The 21,353-nt window shown below is 37.6% G+C and overlaps 1 protein-coding gene across 1 annotated transcript; it reads left to right on the forward strand.

Annotated features, from left to right (window-relative positions):
• Positions 1 to 1,385: 1,385 nt before the first annotated feature.
• Positions 1,386 to 3,021, forward strand: LOC113324500 (uncharacterized mitochondrial protein AtMg00310-like). The gene is made up of 2 exons (XM_026572822.1): positions 1,386 to 1,904; positions 2,938 to 3,021. Exons 1-2 carry the CDS (start codon positions 1,386 to 1,388, stop codon positions 3,019 to 3,021), a joined length of 603 nt encoding a protein of 200 aa, XP_026428607.1.
• Positions 3,022 to 21,353: the final 18,332 nt, after the last annotated feature.

Raw genomic sequence — 21,353 nt, forward strand, 5'->3', positions numbered from 1 at the left:
GAAAGTTGAGAGATGTCAAAATTAAGTTGAAGAGACGGAACAAAGAGGTTTATGACAACATCAAGACACAACTTGAAGAAAGCATCAAGCAGTTGGATTGGGTTACTAAGCACATCTTCACCAACAATAGAGGTCAATCTATAAGAGAAGCAAAAAACCAGGTGGAACATTGGCAAGACATTTAAGAGAAATTCTGGAAGACAAAAAGTAGGGACCAACTCATCAAGCTAGGTGACAAAAACACCAGTTTTTTCCACATCTCTGCCAAGAAAAGATATAGAAGAAACAAGATTGTCTCCATTCAACAAGAAAATGGTACATGGATGCACAATAGTAAAGAAATACATCAATGTTTCACTAACCATTTTGACAATATGGCTACAGCTGAACCCATAACTATCAACACCTTTCTCATTAACCTCATCCCCACTACTATCACCACCAATGAGAATATCAATATTCTAAAAATCCCTGATGCCATAGAAATTAAAAACATTCTTTTCAGTATGAATGGAGAAAAAGCCCCAGGTCCCAATGGTTTTCCTCCAAACTTCTTTCAATCTAATTGGGAAGTTGTTGGGGAAGATATCACCAACATGGTTCAAAACTTCTTTACCTTTGGCCTCATTCTTAAAGAGATGAATTCTACATTCATTTCCCTCATTCCAAAAACTGATAACCCTACTACCCCTGCTCAGTTCAGACCTATCTCTCTTTGAAATACCACCTATAAAATTATATCTAAAATGCTTTCTCAAAGACTCAAACCTCTTCTACCCAAGCTCATTTTTCCTTTTCAATCTGCTTTTATCCATGGCAGACAAATTTCTGACAATATTGCCATTGCCCATGAAATTATTCATCATATGAAGACCAGACAAGGGAAAAAATGAGCTAATGGTACCATGGGAATCAAGATTGATATGGCTAAAGCCTTTGACAGAGTCAACTGGGACTTCCTAATTCAGGTGATAATACAGATGGGATTTATCAGCCAATGGTGTAACCTCATTCACCAATGCCTCTTCACCACCGGTCTTGTTGTTCTCATTAATGGCTCTCCTGGAAACTTCTTCAATCCTTCAAGAGGGCTCAGGAAAGGAGACCCTTTATCCCCCTATCTTTTTCTCTTCTGCATGAAGGCCCTTTCTAGATATCTTATCTCTGCAGAATCTCAAGGTCTCATACATGGAATCAAACTTTACAATAATGCCCCTGGTATCAATCATCTCCTCTTTGCTGATGACTGTATGATATTCTACAAAGCCAACATGTCTGAATGCAACAATCTCATCAAGATTTTCCGAGAGTTTGGCCAATCCTCTGGTCAACTAATCAACTTTTCCAAATAAGGGATCTTCTTCAGTAAAAACACATCTCCAGATATGGAAATTGCTATTAGTGAAGGCATGCAGGTTCAAAGAATTAGCAGCACTGATAAATACTTGGGCTCTCCTCTATTCACCAACAGAAGCAAGATTCAAGCCTTCAAACCTTGTGTGGATAAACTGAGACAAAGGTTTGCTGGATGGAAAACAAATCTTTCAACAGCTGGCAAAGTTGCCTTAATCCAAACAGTCACTTACACCTCAAGTGTGTACCAAATAAACTGCTTCAAGATACCCAAAGGAACCTGCAAAGAACTAAATGCTATCCAAAGGGATTTCTTCTGGAACAAGGAGCAAGATAAATCTAAAGGATTATACTATATTGCTTGGGATGATGTCAACAAACCTAAGGAGCTAGGTGGCTTAGGCTTCAAAAATATGGAATTCTTCAACCTTGCCATGATATCCAGAATAACATGGAGATTAGTGAAAGAACCAAATTCTCTCTGGAGCAATACTATGAAAGCTTCTCATTACCCCAACCAGGAGGTTATCAGAATTAACACTAAACCAAAGGCAACTGACTCTTGGATATGGAAAGGAATCCTAGAAGGAATATCTTGCATTCAACAAAATTACATTTGGAAGATTGGAAATGGATCAAAAATCCATATCTGGGAGGACAGATGGATAGAAGGATCCCATAACATTATACAAAAACCTCCCCTTTGCCCTCCTGACCTCATAACTGTTAATCAACTTTTCACTACCCATGGAGAATGGGACCAAAATCTCCTAGCTCTTTGGTTCACTCAAGACACCCAAAACCTCATTATCAACACCCATCACAACCCAGACTCTGAAAATAATATAATTTGGAGTCTGACTAATACAGGGAATTTTTCTGTCAAATCCCTGTATGATAAGCAGATCAATGATAAGTATGCAAATGATGTTATGATTGCTCATTGGATGAAAATATGAAACATAGACACTACTCCATCTATCCATCTTTTCATTTGGAAGCGTGCCCATGGCATTCTCCCTACTAATTCCAATACTGCCAACATCTTATATTATATAGACCCTATCTGCTCTCTATGCAAAAACTCCTCTGAAGATATCACTCATGTTCTTCTATCCTGTCATGCGGCTTCTGATGTATGGACTCACATCTTTGGGGAGAACCATCAACTCTTCTCTAATTATAGATCCTTTCATGAGTGGTTCAATGGTTGGCTCTCTCCAAAAAATCCCAGAGATAATTGGAATGCTACCTTTGCTACCATTTGTTGGTTCTTCTGGAAAGCTAGATATGATCAAATATTCAGAAACATTCAACTTTATGTTGCTAAAACAACTATAAAGATCACTCAACATCTTTGTACCTACAACATGGTTCTTCACAATCCTGGGCATATCCTAAATAGTTACTTTCACCACATAGAGCCAAATATCCAGAACACAAACTCCAACAGTCTGAACAACAATCTTGGAGGAAATCTTGGCATCACTGTTAGCATTCATATTCAACACATGAACAATTGAATAGCTAATAGTGATCCTATTACTTATACTAATTTTGGTCTCTTGGATGTTTCTTTTACAGGTCAATGCATGGGAGCTAGAAACGTCAAAGACTACACAAAATGACTCAGAAGCTCAGACAGAGCAAGTAGAGGAGATCAATTAGCACTGAATTGGGAAAAAGATCTGCACCAACAACACATAGACTATACAGCAGCAGAAGAAGAAATTATAGAAACCATTCAATCTCTTTATCAAACTCAAGTGCAATAACGATTCCAAGGAGATCATCTTCAAAATACTGACAGAAGAATTGATCCAATTGATTTTGTCTTGGGGAGGTTAATTAAAAGAACCTCTCAACAGAATATAACTACTGCAAATTTAGCTAGGATAGCTAGAAATTCTACTTCCTTCCAGAACTTCAACTGGAAAGGTCCTAATCTCCTATCCCTTTTTACTATGCTACAACATCCTACAAATATTTGTGAAACAATGGATCACTGTAATAATTCCAACACTAGCATTTCTAAAGATCTCCTCTTGATGGATCATCATGTTGCCAGTCCTGGCATGGCTGATACCATGGTTGTAACTCGGGGTGAAGTGCTCAGTTGAGCCCTTCTCTATATTTTCTATATAAAAAAATTTGAAATTACTGCGGGTATGTTATGTCCACATAATTTTCTGTTCCAATAGAACTTATACGCAGATGCCCAGTCCTCCCTGCTGCTTATAAGATTTTGTGGGAATTACATGGTCCAATGGAGCTTATAAGTGTGGGAATTACATGGTCAACATTTATAGGATTACACGAATATTCCAGATTTATTTTATGAGAAGTGTTTTGTTATGTTCCCTGCCGCTTCGGATGCCCAGTCTTCCCTGAGCTTTGGGTTTGTGTAGCTTGTCTCTTTCTATTGGGTGGAGCTTCTTGATGGAAGAGTTATGGCCCCAAAATTACCGTGATACGATTAATTTGTTGTGGATGTGTACAAGAAGGATTTTAGTTTGCATGGAATGGTTGAAAGTAAGGATAAGGGACGATTTTATGAGTGCAAATCTTCTTGCTTGGGTTGCGCATTTAGTCATCCAGAGTTTGGCCTTGCGAGTTAGGCGTTGAAGGATTGGGGCAAAGATATGGCGGGAGATCTCCCATGTTTAAATTGCAATCCTAAATAGGTGGGGGGATTTAATGTTGTTGGAATATTGAAGTTTGCTTTAATTTATCTAGTTGGTGTTGTTCAAGCTGTTAGAGCACTGCACTATCGAACTCGCAAGCGTTGCTATCTAAAGCTTGTTTGTTAATGTTAGTGATCAAAACTATAAGTCTTGATTTCTAGTCTACTTATAGCGATGTCTCAGACTAGGATAGATTGTGTAGTTGAGCATTAGACTTCAAGGCATTCATCATTTGAAGACGAAGAGCTACTAAGGATAGCTTATGGAACTTCATCAACAAAAGGTATGTAGAGAATGAAACTCATCTATCACTTGGAAAGTCTATTTCCACTCTATCTCCTATATTGAGACAAAAGTCGTATTTGAGATTTCGAGCTGAGTTTAACTCGCTTACATATTTCTCGAAATATGTGTTGGTAAGCTTTCGCTTCAACCAAGTTTATCTTATATTCTTGAAGAAAGTCAAAACATGATCATGTGAAAATTTCCGAGTAACATCTTACATGGTTTGTGTGATACAATCATTTGGTGTAGACTTGGAATGTTTCGTAATGATTATTTCAATAACTTGAAAATTGCTTTGATGCTAATAGTTCGTGAAAACAACTATTGTCATCCTCTAAGAATGTTTCAATGATTGAAATAGAGTTTAGAACAATTGGATATAAGCATAGTATGCGTACTTGCATGTATGTAATCCATGTCCGGGAACCATAGTATGCATACCCATATGCGTACTTGTTGGTTTGTGAAAATCCGGGTACCTAAGTACACATACCGATACGCGTACTGGCGTAAGTCTTGGGTCTGAAATTTTCTGTTGTGTTAGGAGGTATGCTTACCCGTTCGCATACTGGCTAAACCAAACTCAGTCTGGCTACTTAAGTATGCGTACCTCCGTTTTTTTGGGGTCGTTTTTTTCATGCCCCCATTTTTTACAAATTTTTGGAAGTGCCCCCAATGTACAAAAAACATGAAGGGGTTATATTAGTTAATCAAACCCATTTTACTCGGTCAAAAAAATAATACAAAATTACCAAACAGTCCATACCTAAACCTAAAGAGATAGAGAGAGAGCAAAGCTATCTCATTTTCTTTTCATTTTCTTTTCGTTCAGAGAAGAGAAAAGGGGGAAGGAGGCGACTGGTTCTCCCTTTTCGATATTCAATCAATAGAAATCAATTCGTTTAGGTTTTTGATTCCCTTTTGTTTATTAAAGATCACTAAATCTCATCTTCTCGATGGAGGCAAAGCAGAAGGTCATGTCCAGGTAAGGTTTTACAAACCCTAACTTTTTTTTATTAGATCTATACTTTCATGCTCTATTAAAGTGATTTCAATGCTTTTTCTTTTATAAAGTGCTTTGATATCATGTGAATTTCACCGTTTCCATGATTATTTCTGTTTTTTCTCTGTTGTCTATGAAGAATCAAATCTGAAAAGTTAGGGTTTTCAAATAAAAAAAATAGTACCCAGAAAAATGATTTTTGCTGTTTTTTCTCTGTTGTCTATGAAGAATCGAATCTAAAAAGTTAGAGTTTTCAACAAAAAAAAATTATTACCCATAAAAAAATAATACATAAAAATTAATCCCCAGAAAAACCTTTTTGTCCATGATTCTATTTTTAATATATTAATATAATTGGTTTGAAATTTTGTTTTCCTTGTTTGTAATATATTTTGTGTGTTGTATGTTTCAGTGACAACATTGATAAGGGGAAAGTGAAGTTTAGAGACATTAGTTGCTATTGTATTGAGAGTAAATTTGAATTTGTTTTGAAACATATAGATAGAAACAGAGTCAGTCTAAAGATATTTGAGCAAATGGTTCACAAAAGGTTATGTCTGGATGATACATATATTGTTGGCTTACTATGGGTGTCAGACAATGGAACTTCTTGGAATTTAAAGAATGATCATTCATTTTTCTGGTTTTGAGAGAAAGCTAAAGTAAATGAAAAAGGTTGCATAGAGTTAGTTGTTAGGATTGATATGCAATAAGGTATGGCTGATGAGCAGTCAGTGATGGTCACACGAAAGAAAACAGTTGTATCAAACTCACCTGTCGTGAGAAGAAGCCCAAGATTTTCATTAGCTGAGAAGAACAAAAGTGTTGTTGTTTCTACTGCTAAGAAGTTGTTTGGGCAGGAATGTTCACAACGTGCTCAACCAAGTGTTGTTGGTGACAATTCAAGAGGAGGGTCAAGTAGTAAACCAGTTGTAGTTGATGATGAACCAGTTGTAGAAGATGTGGAACCTCCTGTAATGGATGTAGAACCACCTGTGGAAGACGATGATGAGTTTAATCAAGAATATTGGATTAAAAAATGTAAATAAAGTGATGATTTTGTATTTCAACTTGAGAACCTTGAAGAGGATGAGTGTCATCCTGTGGAAGACTCAGAAGCTGGAGCTGCTTATATACTGATGAAGACATGAAAGATGACGAAGATGATCCCGATACAGATGAAGGTATTAATATTTTGTACCTTTGTTTTCTGGTTTTGTACTTTTATATAATAATAATTGTTTTGCCAACACTTCAATGTTGCAGGTATTGATGATTCAAGTCAGGATGGTACACAAGTTAATGACCAAGGTACTTTCGAATATTTATTGCTACAGTTTTAATGTATTTTCTTTGTTTTGTTGTAGTTAATGATTCAAGTCAGGATGGTACATACATAACTGTTTGTGGTTGTTATTGTTTGGGTGATGATGTTAAAGACCCTGAGTGGTACAAAAAAAGGAGAGAAGATAATCCAGATGTAGATGATGGTGATGATGAAACTTGTGAGTTGTTTGATGATGGAGATGAAGCCGAACCAGTGGATCCTTCACAGATGGTTGTAGGTACAACATTTCCTGATAAGTTTATCATACAAAAATCATCTTAAGCATTTCTATGTATTGAATGAATGTGAGTATAAGGTTGAAAAGAGTGACAAAAAAAGACTTAGGGTTTGGTGTGCCAAAAGGTTTAACCATAGAGGAACTGTTGTGTGTAAATGGTTTGTTTTTGCTTCTAAACTACCAAAACAGTCTATATTTAAGGTTAGGCATATGAAGTTGAAGCACAAGTGTAAGGGAAGTAAGGATAGTCGAAATAGAACTGCAGACCCTTTATTTGTAGCTGACATTGTAATGGATAAGATGAAGAATAACTCAATGAAAGTAATACCAAACCTAGACAAATTTTTAATGATTTCGAGGCTTCTCACCTCATAAAAATTTCTTACCAAAATGCAGGTATGGCTAGGAATTTAGTGTTAGAAATACTACATGGGAGTTATGAAGACAGTTTCAAAGATGTTCCACAGTTTTATAAGATGGTGACTGATACAAACCCTGGTTCAGTTGCAAACTTCTCATATTGCCATACTGACATGAGGTTTGAGTCAATGACCATCAGTTTTGCTGAATCTATAAAAGGATGGCAGGAAGGGTATAGATCAGTTGTTGGGCTTGATGCTTGCCATCTGAATGGTAAATGTGGTGGTGTGTTGATGGCTGCAACATGATTAGATGGTCAAAATGGATTGGTAACATTAGGAATAGGGGTTTTCAGCTCTGAGACAATTGAGAATTGGACAATGTTTCTCACTGACTTGAGAGATAAACTTAATGCACATCTAATGCCTCTGACGTTCATTTCAGACAGGCATAAAGGGATACTTGAAGGTGTTCAAGCTGTGTTCCCAGAAGCACATCACATATATTGTTGGAGGTTTGTTTATTTCTTTAAACTGTAGACATTTCTTATACATTATAACTGCTTTGAACTACAATATTTCGGTGTGAGATCTTACTTAATACTTGTTTTTTATTTCAGGCACTTATATTCAAATTTCAAGAAACACTACAAGGGACAAAAATTGTATGCCTCACTATGGAACGCAGCAAAATGTTACAAAATGAAGCATTTCCAGGTAAATATGTTACTTATGTATCCTGTTATATTGTACGTTCTTTTGTAATGTATCTTATATTTGTATCTTATATGTAGAAACACATGAAAGAGATGAGGAAGGAAAATCCCTTGGCTGTGAAGTACCTAGAAGATGCTGGTGTTGAGTCTTGATCTAGGGCTTTCTTTGATTACACTAGTAAATTTGAACACCTAAACAATAACTTTAGTGAGTCCTTCAATTCCATGGTAAAAAATCTTAGGGACAAACCAATCTGTAAACTACGAGACCTTTACAACTAGTTGGTTATGGGTATTTTTCACAAGAGAAGAACAAAGAGTGTAACATGGAATCCTAAAAATTTGGTTCCAAAAGCAATGAAATTGATTGGGAAGATGTTAAAGTTAGTTGGTGCATTTGATGTTCTACCATCTGTTTTGGGAAAATTATATGAGGTTACAAATGTAGGTAGCAAAGCAATTTTTGTTGTAAACTGGAAACAAAGCAATGTAGTTGTCTTCAATGGCAAATGAGAGGTTTTGTTTGCCAACATGCAATTTGCTGTTTGAAGTCATTGTGACCAGATTGGACAAAGTAAGTTAACTTTAATATGTTGTTTGTAAACTTTAAAATATTCCCTTGAGTTATTTATTTACCTAACCATTTATGTTTGCTCATGTGTTGGAAGGTAATGCTCTCATTATTATAATGTTGTTGCATACAGGGCCACATATGCACCAACTATTGCTCCATTTACTGGAAAAGATGACTGAGCGGAGGTAAGCTCTTTGAATAATGAATTTTACTTAGTTATTTGTGCCATATTTTAAATTAATTTGCATTTTTTCCTTTAGGGTTATCTCTTTATATAATTCTTTGTTGTTCTTTAGTTGGAGGAACATGAAAAGATAGAGTTGCAGCCTGCTCTCAAGATCAGGAAAACAGGAAGGCCTAGAGTTAAGAGAAGGAGAGCATGGGATGAACCTAAAACACAAATCATGACTTATTCTTGTGGCATTTGTGGTTCAAATGGTCATAATAGATCAACATGTGCAGGTGGTGATGTTGGACAGAATCCTAAGGTAAAGAGGTAAAGAACTCAAGTAGATGGTGCTACCTTCACCAGTACTGAAACACCTGCACCCATTTCTACAAAAGGTAAAGCTAAGAAAAAGAAGACAAGTTGGAAGGGGGAACCATCTCAAGCATCTGCAGAAGCTGCAACTCCATCTACTACAAAGAACCAGAAAATGACTCAGGACTTCTCAAGTGTTGGATATGTCCAACAAACAGTGAAGCAGACTTTTAAAAAGACAAAGAAGTACACCAAGAAAAAGTAATGATAATCTACAGCAGTTTACTCGTGTACTTTTGAATTGCAGTTTCCTTTTGAATGGTTTTTGGATGAAAACTCTTAGTATTGCGGTTTCATCAGGATTTTATATGAACAATTGTGTTATTTTGGAACATCTATAAATGAAGTACTTTTAAGAACGGGGGGCTTTTAAGAAGATGTGGTTGAAGATGTGGTTGAGAAGGGGATTTTAAAGCTATGAATGTTTATCATAGCAGTGAGTTGAGTCACTGAGTCGAGTGTATCCGATTCTAGCTGAATCTTCCCTGTTCAAATCAGAGAGGGGCATTTAAGACTTTATGTAGGTGCCACGTGGAGTTTAACTCCTCTATCTTTCTGTTTACCATTTTATAAAAAAAAACGGTCAAACCTGGGGTACTTTAGAAAATTTGTAAAAAACGGAGGTACTTTTGAAATGTACATTTCAAAACAGGAGTACTTTATAAAAATTCCTTATTAGGTTTTAATTGGGGGTGCCTCACCAGAAAATTTATAGATGCAGTAACTCTGTAGCTGCACAGTCACAAAGTCTGTTTAGTGTTTTCTTTTCTTCTTCTTTGAAGCATGTATTTTATTGGATTAGATTGAAATTATTGTGGGTATTTTATGTCCACATAATTTGCTATTCCAATAGAACTTATACGCAGATGCCCAGTCCTCCTTGCTACTTATAGGATTTTGTGGGAATTACATGGTCCAGTGGAGCTTATAAGTGTGGGAATTACATGGTCCAACATTTATAGGATTACAAGAATATTCCCGATTTTTTTATGAGAAGTGTTTTGTTATGTTCCCTGCTTCTTCGGATGCACAGTTTACCCTGAGCTTTAGGTTTGTGTAGCTTGTGTCTTTCTATTGGGTGGAGCTTCTTGATGAAAGAGTCATGGCCCAAAAATTACCGTGATACAATTATTTTTTGTGTGGATGTGTATAGGAAGGATTTGCGTTTGCATGAAATGATTGGCAGTAGGGATAAGGGACGATTTTATGAGTGAAAATCTTCTTGCTTGGGTTACGCATTTAGTCATCCAGAGTTTTTCCTTGCGAGTTAGGCGTTGAAGGATTAGGGCAAAGATATGGCGGGAAGATCTCCCATGTTTAAATTGCAATCCTAAATAGGTGGGGGGATTTAATGTTGTTGGAATATTGAAGGTTTGTTTTAATTTATCTAGTTGGTGTTGTTCAAGATGTTGGAGCACTGCTCGGTTGAACTCGCAAGTGTTGCTATCTCAAGCTTGTTTGTCAATGTTAGTGATCAAAACTATAAGTCTTGATTTCTAGTCTACTCATAGCGATGTCTCAGACTAGGATAGATTGTGTAGTTGAGCATTAGGCTTCACGACATTCATCATTTTAAGATGAAGAGTTACTAAGGAGAGCTTGTGGAACTTCATCAACAAAATGTATGTAGAGACTGAATCTCATCTATCACTTGGAAAGTCTGATGTATTTCAAATAGTGATTGTAGTTGTAGTGGTAAAAGGGGTTCTTTTCGAACTTGTGAAGGTAACTTTTTTTTTTTAATAAAAATAAAGCAAATTAATTTTCAAAGAGTGATGTCAAGATTTAAAATGGACTAAGGCTCCGGATTCACTATTACTTCAAGTTGATTGGTTACAAAAATATTTCATAATTATTATCTAGCTCTTTTTTCATTAAATCACTTCTTAATCTATAAGGTGTCCAAATATTAAATTGTAATCCTTAAGCATGATTTATCAAAGAATTAATTCTAAGCATAAAACATCAAACTGATTCACAACTAATTAAGAAAACCATTTTTATCTCTTTTTTTATTGATCCAAGTGAATTAAATAAAATAAATAATTAAGAATTTATAAAAAGAATTTACCAATCAAACATGAGTGAATAGATCCTCCATTGCCTCAATCACCAAGAATTTAGCTGCTCATCATGTTGGAAAACCTCTCAAAATATTTCATTGATGCTCAAAAGTGTTTTACAATGAAGAGAAAGACAAGCAAATGATGTAAAACAGAATTTTGCGACCCACAGAAGGCGTCCAGAATCAACGACAAAGCTGAAGTGTTGTTGTCGTTGAAGAACTACGACCCACAAGTGACAGTTGATGTCACTGTTGATAAACGACGGCCTTGGAGAGTCTGTTCTTCACGTTCTTCCTCCTCGCAGCAGCAGCAACATCAATCAATGGTATCTTCCTTGTTTCGGCTCTGAACTCTCTCCTCCTTCTCTCTAAACTTTTCTAACCCTTTTTATGACTTGAAACCACTCTTATATATCCCACAGACCCCAAATATCTCGTATAAATTCCGAATTTTTCTTTTCTTTTTCTTCTCTGCGCTGTTGAGAGAATAATCGCTTCTGTTGAGCTTTTTCACGTGTTGTTAACTATAAAATAGCTACCAAACTCTTCCCTAGACTTGAATAAGACCATGTACATGTTAATCCAGCGTCAAAGTCCTCCAGAAATCTCTCAAAAATCTTCTAAACTCGAAACAGAACACGTCTCTCTGTTGAGACTTTGAAACCCTCTCTCGGCCATTCCAGCCCAATTGGCCGGATCCAATTGATTGTAATGGGCTTGAGTGATCTTCTACAGTCCATAGAAACCGATTTAGGCCATTGAATCTCCTAAAATCACGTATAAATTCGATCTCCAAATCTGCTCCTCGCTGCATGCATTTTCCCGCCAAAAACCATTATTTGAAATTTGAAGAAGACCTCCCCCTATCCAGTTCTGGTGTCCCTTTAGCAGCTGCATGGAAATGGGTCACCCCTTATCCAAAGTGAGAGTCCATATAGTAATTTTCTCCCACGAGCGCAAAAACCACTTTTTTAGCCAATTTCGCCGCAAAAGCTTATTTCTCCAGAAATACCTACAGGGACATAAAAAGCCATAATAAGTACAGAAATGGGTACTAACACAATATACAATTGGGCTATATTAGACACATAAATGCGTCTATCAAATACCCCCAAACTTATTATTTGCTAGTCCCGAGCAAATCAAAACTACAAAATAAAATCCTAACTCACTGTCGCAGGCATCGTCGATTGCATTTAGCGTATGCAATAAGCCTTTAAACCCCTAGGTGGCCCTAGTGGCCGAGTTATAGTCTCGGGAGGGCTTACCAGAGATATACCCACAAAACCTGTACTCCAGACCTTAGCTATCTACGCAGAACCTTGGAAGGCACTAAAGAATCTCCTTGGTTGGCATACTTATTGACTACAGGAAGAAGTACCCTGATGCGAAATTCCAATTGTTGTACACGAGTTTGCACTCAAGCATACTAAAATTCATATAAAGTGACAGAGCTCTACTCAGATAGTTGCACTATGGACATCATATTCGGAGTCAAAACTAATCACATGGATAGATCAAGAAGATGGATATAGAAAAACATGTATGGTTTTGATGTTACTAAGTGAACGGCGTTTCCCATATCTGTCTGAAGGCCTCCGCCAAAATGAACCTATCCTAATGGATTGAGATACTAGTATGACTAATATCAACACACTGGCATATACAAGGGTACCAGTGGTCGATAACCTAACTCTAGGTCAACACAACTGGCATATACAAGGGTACCAGTGGTCGACTTTATTGAATTTATTCCTTTTGGTCAAATGGTCTGGTCTCAATTTTTTTTTCATGGTATCTCAATCACTCTAATTCACCCTAGCATTGGTAACAACTTGAATCGTGAGCCCCACCAAATCACTTAGAAACATATTTAAAAAGAAAACAACATCAAAAAAAAGAAGTGAAAAGGACTCAACGAGATATGGTGAAACTATCATGTTATTCCTAACAACTGAGCTCTGTGCTTTTATGAATAGACTCTTTAGATGTTGCCATCTAATCAGATTGGTTCCTCAACTCCTACAACCAAAATGCTTCCATCCACTTAGATTAGTTAGTGCAATCCTCAATAGGCATAAATTTCTAGGTTCTGGAGTTTATTTATTCATACTGCAACTAAAAAGTTTCTCCCATACCCCCAAACTTAAATCTAACATTGTCCTCAATGTTCTAAAGATAAAATTAAAAGCACGAACAAGGAGAAACTGTTACCATTTGAAGCAAAAGAGTTAAGGAAAGATATTACCGTGTTGCATGAGATTGGGTTACCTCCCAAGAAGTGCTAAGTTTAAAGTCTTCAGCCAGACATAGAAAAGGTTTAGTCAACTCGAACCGTATAACAGTAGCCGGAATAACTGTGGGTCTTTAAAACCAAAAAGAGCTTACAAAAGGAAACTGCAGTGAACCAAGAAAATGTACAAGACTAGCATGCCCTTACCTAGTTTCTGGATAACTATCGCTAATTGCGGTTCAGGTTCAGGTTCTATGAAGGGGTCTAAATAGACTATTTTCCTCGGATGCATTTCCTCATAGGTAGGATTCAAATTATTAGGTCCTAGAGTCTGGAAAAACTCAGATAAGAACCTGGAATCACAAAATAACCTAAATAATTTAGGATCCTCTAAGTCAATTAGGTATGACTTACATAGTTGACCACAGTCAGAGTAGTGGTCATTCTGAAACAAATGTGTCGATTCTAATTTCCTAAAGTACTTAGGCTTAGTCTCAGAACTTAATAAGTAACACATTTGAAATCTATACGTTCCCACAATTGGAAGAAAACTATTTGGTGGGAAAACAAAGTCAATTTGGGTATCATAGCCTGGGCAAACCACATCAACCAGAGGATGGGTTTCTAACGACTGAACTTTTTTCATGACATCATTAGGTTCGGGAAACCTAGTATGAAGATAATCTTGTAAGATGGTTGAGGCATGGATATCACGTCCTATGTGAGGGGACTTTCTGAGAGTTAAAGGTAAAGCACTAGGAAAGTGATAATCACCCCCAAACTTAGAGTTTTCAGTGTCTCTAGTTAGACTAGCCACAATCTCCCTAATTTCTAGGTCATCAGATTCCTGAAAATGGGCAATTGATTCTTCTAAGTTGTAATATTGCAGTGTATCCTCATTAATCTCTACGAGTTCATCTAAGACTATTGTTTCTAAATCGTACGACTCTGAAACAGTATTCTCAGGGTAAAACCGTTCCTCGAAACCATCATCGATTACAGTTTCTAAATCGTTCGACTCGAAAACAGTAGTCTCAAGATAAACCGGTTCCTCTAAACCTTTATCGGATTCGTAAACAGGAAAAACTACATCGTCTAAAACAGTGGAATCCCTAATCAAATCCTCGTCCTTTTGAATAGGTGAATAATCATAATAATTATTTGGATTTGAACTAGAAATAATATAATCATTATAAAGCTCAATTGGATTACTAGATTCCTGATTACTATGCCTACATATTTCAGATTCTTCATCACTACTATCCTCATCATCATAATAGTACGAAGATGATTGAACCTTATCTAAATAAGTAGTGTTACCAATTATAACCTCGTTATCTTGATACCTTAGTGCTGCTGTTGATAAGCGACGCTGGTATTCTGCTGTTGAAGAACGACGCAGGTGTACTGCTGCTAGCACTGTTGAAGAACGACGGTCCTGGAGGGTCCGTTCTTCGTCTTCTTCTTCCTTCTCGAGCAGCAGCAGGAAGCTTTCCTGCAGCTTCCTGTTCTTCGTCTTCCAGCCTCTCTGCTGCGTCTCTGTGGTCTCTAAACTTCCCCAAACTTCTTGATAAAACTTTCTCTCACTTCCCACCAGCCTTTATATACCAATAGGGTCCAAATAACTCGATTAAATCCGAGTTTATCTCCCTTTTTTCTTCACGTGCAGTTGAGAGAGAAATCTCTTTTCTGTTGCTTTGTACGCGTCTTCTGGCAATTTCTTACGCTCCAAAATTCTCCTAATCCTTAAACAAGACTAAATACACTTTACTTCAACGTAAAACTCTCCCAGAATCTCTAAATATATTTGAAAACTTCACAGAGAACACATATTCTGTTTGGACTTTGATCGCTTCTCACGGCCATTCCAGCCCAATTCGATCAGCCCAATCACTTGCATAGGGTCTGTTTAGGTCTAACAGGATTATCCCAACTGATTTCCGGTGTTTAATCGCATTAAAACTCCTCCAATAATCGAACCAAAATCTGCCAGACGCTGCATGCATTTTCCCGCCAAAATTTGCTTTTAAATTTGAGAAGTTGACCTCCCCTTATCTGTGGCTGGTCTCCCTTTAGCAGATGCCTGGAAATGGGTCACCCCTTAGTAATTAGGTTACCCCTTATCCAAAATCAAGGGTCCGTATAGCAAGTGTCCTCTGGGGCATTTTCCGCACTTTTTTCGGGGTTCCTCCGGGGTATTTCTGGGATACTTCCGGTACACTTCTGAGGCGCTTCTGGTACGTTATCAACGGAGGTCCAAATGCCACATTTTTAGCCAAATTCGCCGCAAGAGATTATTTTCCAAAAACACCTACAAATACATAAAATAACCAAATAAGTACAATATCGAGTACTAACAATATATACAAATGAGCTATATTAGACACATAAATGCGTCTATCAAATACCCCCAAACTTATTATTTGCTAGTCCCGAGCAAATCAAAACTACAAAATAAATCCTAACTCACTGTCGCAGGCATCGTCGATTGCATTTAGCATATGCAATAAGCCTTTAAACCCCTAGGTGGCCCTAGTGGCCGAGTTATAGTCTCGGGAGGGCTTACCAGAGATATACCCACAAAACCTGTACTCCAGACCTTAGCTATCTACGCAGAACCTTGGAAGGCACTAAAGAATCTCCTTGGTTGGCATACTTATTGACTACAGGAAGAAGTACCCTGATGCGAAATTCCAATTGCTGTACACGAGTTTGCACTCAAGCATACTAAAATTCATATAAAGTGACAGAGCTCTACTCAGATAGTTGCACTATGGACATCATATTCGGAGTCTAAACTAATCACATGGATAGATCAAGAAGATGGATATAGAAAACATAGATGGTTTTGATGTTTACTAAGTGAACGACGTTTCCCATATCTGTCTGAAGGCCTCCGCCAAAATGAACCTATCCTAATGGATTGAGATACTAGTCTGACTAATATCAACACATTGGCATATACAAGGGTACCAGTGGTCGATAACCTAACTCTAGGTCAACACAACTGGCATATACAAGGGTACCAGTGGTCGACTTTATTGAATTTATTCCTTTTGGTCAAATGGTCTGGTCTCAATTTCTTTCTTCTTTCAACTTTCTTTTTTCAACTTTTTTTTTTTTTTTGTTTTTGAAGGTATCTCAATCACTCTAATTCACCCTAGCATTGGTAACAACTTGAATCGTGGGCCCCACCTATTACTTAGAGAAACATAGTTTAAAAACAAAATAAAATAAAAATAGAAGTGAAAAGGACTCAACGAGATATGGTGAAACTATCATGTTATTTCTAACACCTGAGCTCTGTGCTTTTATGAATAGACTCTTTAGATGTTTCCATCTAATCAGATTGGTTCCTCAAACTCCTACAATCAAAATGCTTCCATCCACTTAGATTAGTTAGTGCAATCCTCAATAGGCATAAATTTCTAGGCTCTGGAGTTTATTTATTGCAACTAAAAGCTAACAAAAAGTGTTTCTTCCCCACCCCCAAACTTAAATCTTACATTGTCCTCAATGTTCTAAGGATGAAAATAAAAGCATGAACAAGGAGAAACTATTACCACTGGAGGGAAAATAAATAAGGAAGGATATTACCGTATCACATGAACGCGGGAGCCTCCCAGTAAATGCTAAATTTATAGTCATTAGCTAGACATCAAATACCTCAAAAAGAATTTTCACCTTCCAAAGTCGTATACCAATAGTCGAAATAATTGTGGGTCCATAAGACCAAATAGAACTGCCACGAATAGGAGACAAATGCTCAAGATCAGAAAAATGAGCAGATAGAGCACAACCTGATCTAAAGTTTCTCGCAAGACAACTGGATTTATCTGAGGTGCCCACTTGGGCTTCATATGAGTGTCTCGGCAAACAGATTCATCCGAGAAACGGGTCTCTAACATATGGATTTTCTCCTGGACATTATCAGGCGGATCAGGTTGTGGAGTCTGAATACACTCAAGCGATACCTCAGATGCACTAGGCTTGAGTCCCAAGTTAGGGACTTCTATTGGGTATAATTGACAATCTCTACCCTCAAACTTAGAATTTTGGGTGCCTCTACAATGACTAGTCATAATGTTCCTAATTTCTAGACCATCGGGTTCTTGAAAAAGGTCAATTGCTTTCTCTAAGTCATAATCAGGTGGTTCATCCTCAGCTTGCTTCATATCTTCTATGGTCCACTCTAAGGCTTCCTTATTTTCTTGAAGCACGGTCTCTGGACTGCTTTCCTGATCACTATCCAAATCGGAGGCTATAATCACAGGGAAAGACTCGGGTGGGCCTAAAAATGTATAATTAGACTCCAACTTAGGAGGCTCTTTTAAATAAGGTATTAAGATAGACTCAGAAGCTAGTAATGGTTCGAACCTATCTTTCCATATATCAATATCTAACATAGGAACAGAATCCAACAGAGCATTTACTTGTTCAATGTTACTATCATCGTCGAAATCCAGGCTAAAATGGGATAAACAACTCTCCAATGTATTTTCCGATACGATGTTTGGTAATGACTCCTGAACTAAGGTTCCTATCATGTTCACCTCTTCAATACATGTGCTATCTAGCTCAGAATGTAGCTTGTTTATATTAAAAATATTCAGCTCAATAGTCATATTACCAAAAGATAGATTCATAATACCATTTTGACAGTTTATGATCGCATTAGACGTAGCTAAGAATGGGCGACCTAAAATCACAGGTATTTGGTTCTCTGGGTCGGGGACAGGTTGGGTATCTAGGACCACGAAATCCACTGGATAAATAAACTTGTCGACCTCAATAAGAACATCCTCGATCACACCACGAGGGATTTTAACGGACCTATCAGCTAACTGGAGTGTTATCTGGGTAGGTTTCATCTCACCAAGTCCTAGCTTAAGGTACACATGGTATGGCAGTAAGTTCACACTGGCTCCTAAGTCAAGCAACACTTTCTCAACACGGTACTTACCTATTGTACAAGAAATGGTAGGGGACCCTGGGTATTTATACTTAGGAGTAGTGGTATTCTGAATAATAGAACTCACATGACTAGCTATGAAGGCTTTCTTCTGGACACTGAGCTTACGCTTTCGCGTACACAAGTCCTTAAGGAACTTGGCATAAGAGGGAATCTGCCTAATTGCATCTAATAATGGAAGGTTGATATTAACCTGCTTAAAAACCTCCAATATATCATTAAAGTTGGACTCCCTCTTAGTCGGAACTAGCAGCTGTGGGAATGGGGCTCTGGGAACAAAGCCGGGCTCAACAAGACCCTCATTGGTCTCCTTGGAGACTCTATCAGTCTCCTCATTTTCTGGCTCAGCAGGGTGAACTACAGCATGTTCACTATCAGGCATGGAAACCTTGTTGTCAACTTTCTTTCCACTCCTAAGGGTTGTGACAGCATTCACATGATTGTATGATTTCTCTCCTTTTGGGTTGGGATCAGTACGACTAGGGAACCTTCCATCTTCTCTCTCACTTATGAACTTAGCTATTTGTCCTACTTGAAGTTCTAATTTGGCAAGACTCTGGGAATTATTCTTCAATTCTTTCCTAGTTTCTTGTTGAAAGCTCATGTGGTTCTTTGTTAGCATTTCATGGTTATTTGCTAACATAGTGAGAGTATCCTCTAAGGTAGAGATCTTTTTCTCGGAAGTGTTTTGAAACTGGGTTTGACCTGAAGAGTTCTTAGAACCAAAACCTGGGGGAGGCTGAGAATTGCTAGACTGGCCTTGACTCTGGCCCTTAGACCAAGAGAAATTAGGATGGTTTCTCCAACCAGGGTTGTAGGTTTCTGAGTATGGGTCAAACTTCTGACGGTTCTCAAACCTAGCATTGTTATAGACATCATGGGCTTGCTCTTCACTAACCTGACCTTCCCAAAATGAATTATCGGGCTCTATTACACAACTAGAGACTTGAGAGGCTCTATTAGGTTCAACAAGGGACCTATTTTTAGACTGACCCATTTCCAAAGCTTCTAACCTTCTAGATAAAGCAGCAAACTTAGCATCTGAACCAAAACTCGTATCTACCATATTGGTGCTACTTCTATTGACCAAGAGTCTTTTAGGGGGTTCAACACAAGATTCCCACTGTTGGGATTTTTCAGCGATAGCTCCTAAGAAGGTAAAAGCATCATCAGCATTTTTACTAGTGAACTCACCAGTGCACATAGATTCAACCATGGCTTTGGTCGAATAGTCTAAACCATCATAAATAATCTGTACAAGTTTCATATTATCAAATCCATGGTGAGGACACTGAGATAGGAGATCATTGAATCGCTCTAAAAACCTATAAAGAGACTCTCCCTCTTGTTGCACACTAGCACTAATTTTCTGCCTAACAGCTGCAGTTTTATGCTTAGGGTAGAATTTCATATAGAAGGCTGCGATAAGTTCCTGCCATGTTTCTATGGATTCAGACGGTAGGTTGTTAAGCCAGGTCTTGGCTTTGTCTCTCAAAGAAAAGGGAAACATCTTAAGTTTCAAGACTTCATCGGTAAGGTCCTTTATCCTAATTGTCCCACAGATTTCCTCAAAGTCCCTAATATGAAAATAAGGGTTCTCATCATCTTTTCCTAAGAATATAGGGATCATCTGAAGAATACTAGGTTTTATCTCAAAATTAGCCGTAGTGGCTGGCAATTTAATGCATGAAGCTCGGTTGGTCCTAGTTGGGAACATGTAATCTTTCAAAGTTGCCATCGTTGGCACAACTGGAGTACTAGGGGTACTTTTGTCACTCAGAGATAAATTCTCAAAATTGAAGTTTCCAAAAACAGGGCTCTCAAAAGAAGAGTCTTCGAGCTCCCTGCTTAAATCAGAAGAACTACTAGGTTTTTCGCTAATCAATCGACCTAGAGTATCTCTTTTCCAAGCCCTAACAAAATCGGGCATACACTAAAAAGAATTCAAAAAGAAATAAAAAAAATCCTAACAGGAAGGTTCTAGCAATCACACAGCAGGCTGACTCGACTTTACCACAGCAAACCTAAAGATTTCTAGCAAACAACAAGCATGATGGCTCCACTTAGATTGTTTCTAGACCAACTTCTAATCCTTCGAAAGGGAATTCGTTACAATTTGAGCAAACCCCTCTGGAATCAATCCGAGTTAAAGCAAGTTGAATCGAGGCGAGGGAAGCTCAGTGGAGCTTTGATACCCAAAACCTCACCGATCCAATGCGGCGCAGTCACGCATTCAACTCGCAGAAACCGTCAAGAACTTCGAGATGTGCTTAAAAGAGTAACCAATATTTTTCGAATGATTGTCCTGTTAAGATCGATACCCTATAGGTCTCTTTCTAGTCCAAATTTTAGGCTTAGGTTCGCGTTAGGTTTCGTTTTCCTAAGGCGGGCAAGAAGGGAGCGGTGATGAAATCCGAACCCTTATCTTATATGGTCCAGTCCTTGCCCTTTACTAGGAATTTAAAAACAGTCCATATTCAAGTCCTCAGCATATATTCACCTTAAGGAGTCCAGTAACCCGCTTGCAGGAGATTCGCGGGTGTTTAGAATTTTACCTCCCGTACCAGACGGGCGAAGAAACGCTGAAGTCGACTCGGGCCACAACTCCTATGTCGTGTGCGAACCCGAGGGGCCGAGGTGATATTGTAATCACCGTCCTTCCCTGCAAACAGTTTGTATTTAAGGATACCCTTCCGTAGGATTTAAAAATAAAAATAAAAATGTCCCAAAATTAATGTCCAAAGTCCATAAAAAAAAATACAAAAGAAAATAAAGTCTAAAAAAAAAATTACAAAAATAAAAATGTCTCTCTTTTTTTTTTCTCTCTTTTTAACAAAATAAAGAAAATCTTCTTCTTTTCGCTTCTTTAGCTTTGGTTTTCACTCCCAAACTTTAAGTAAATCACCACAAGCTTTGGCAAATTTATCTCTCGCTCCAACTTCAAAAATCTGCAAGGAAACAACAAAAAACCAAAAACGTAAAGAAGAACAAGAATAATAATAA

This window comes from Papaver somniferum, chromosome 11, assembly GCF_003573695.1.
Source record: "Papaver somniferum cultivar HN1 chromosome 11, ASM357369v1, whole genome shotgun sequence".
Lineage (NCBI taxonomy): Eukaryota > Viridiplantae > Streptophyta > Magnoliopsida > Ranunculales > Papaveraceae > Papaver > Papaver somniferum.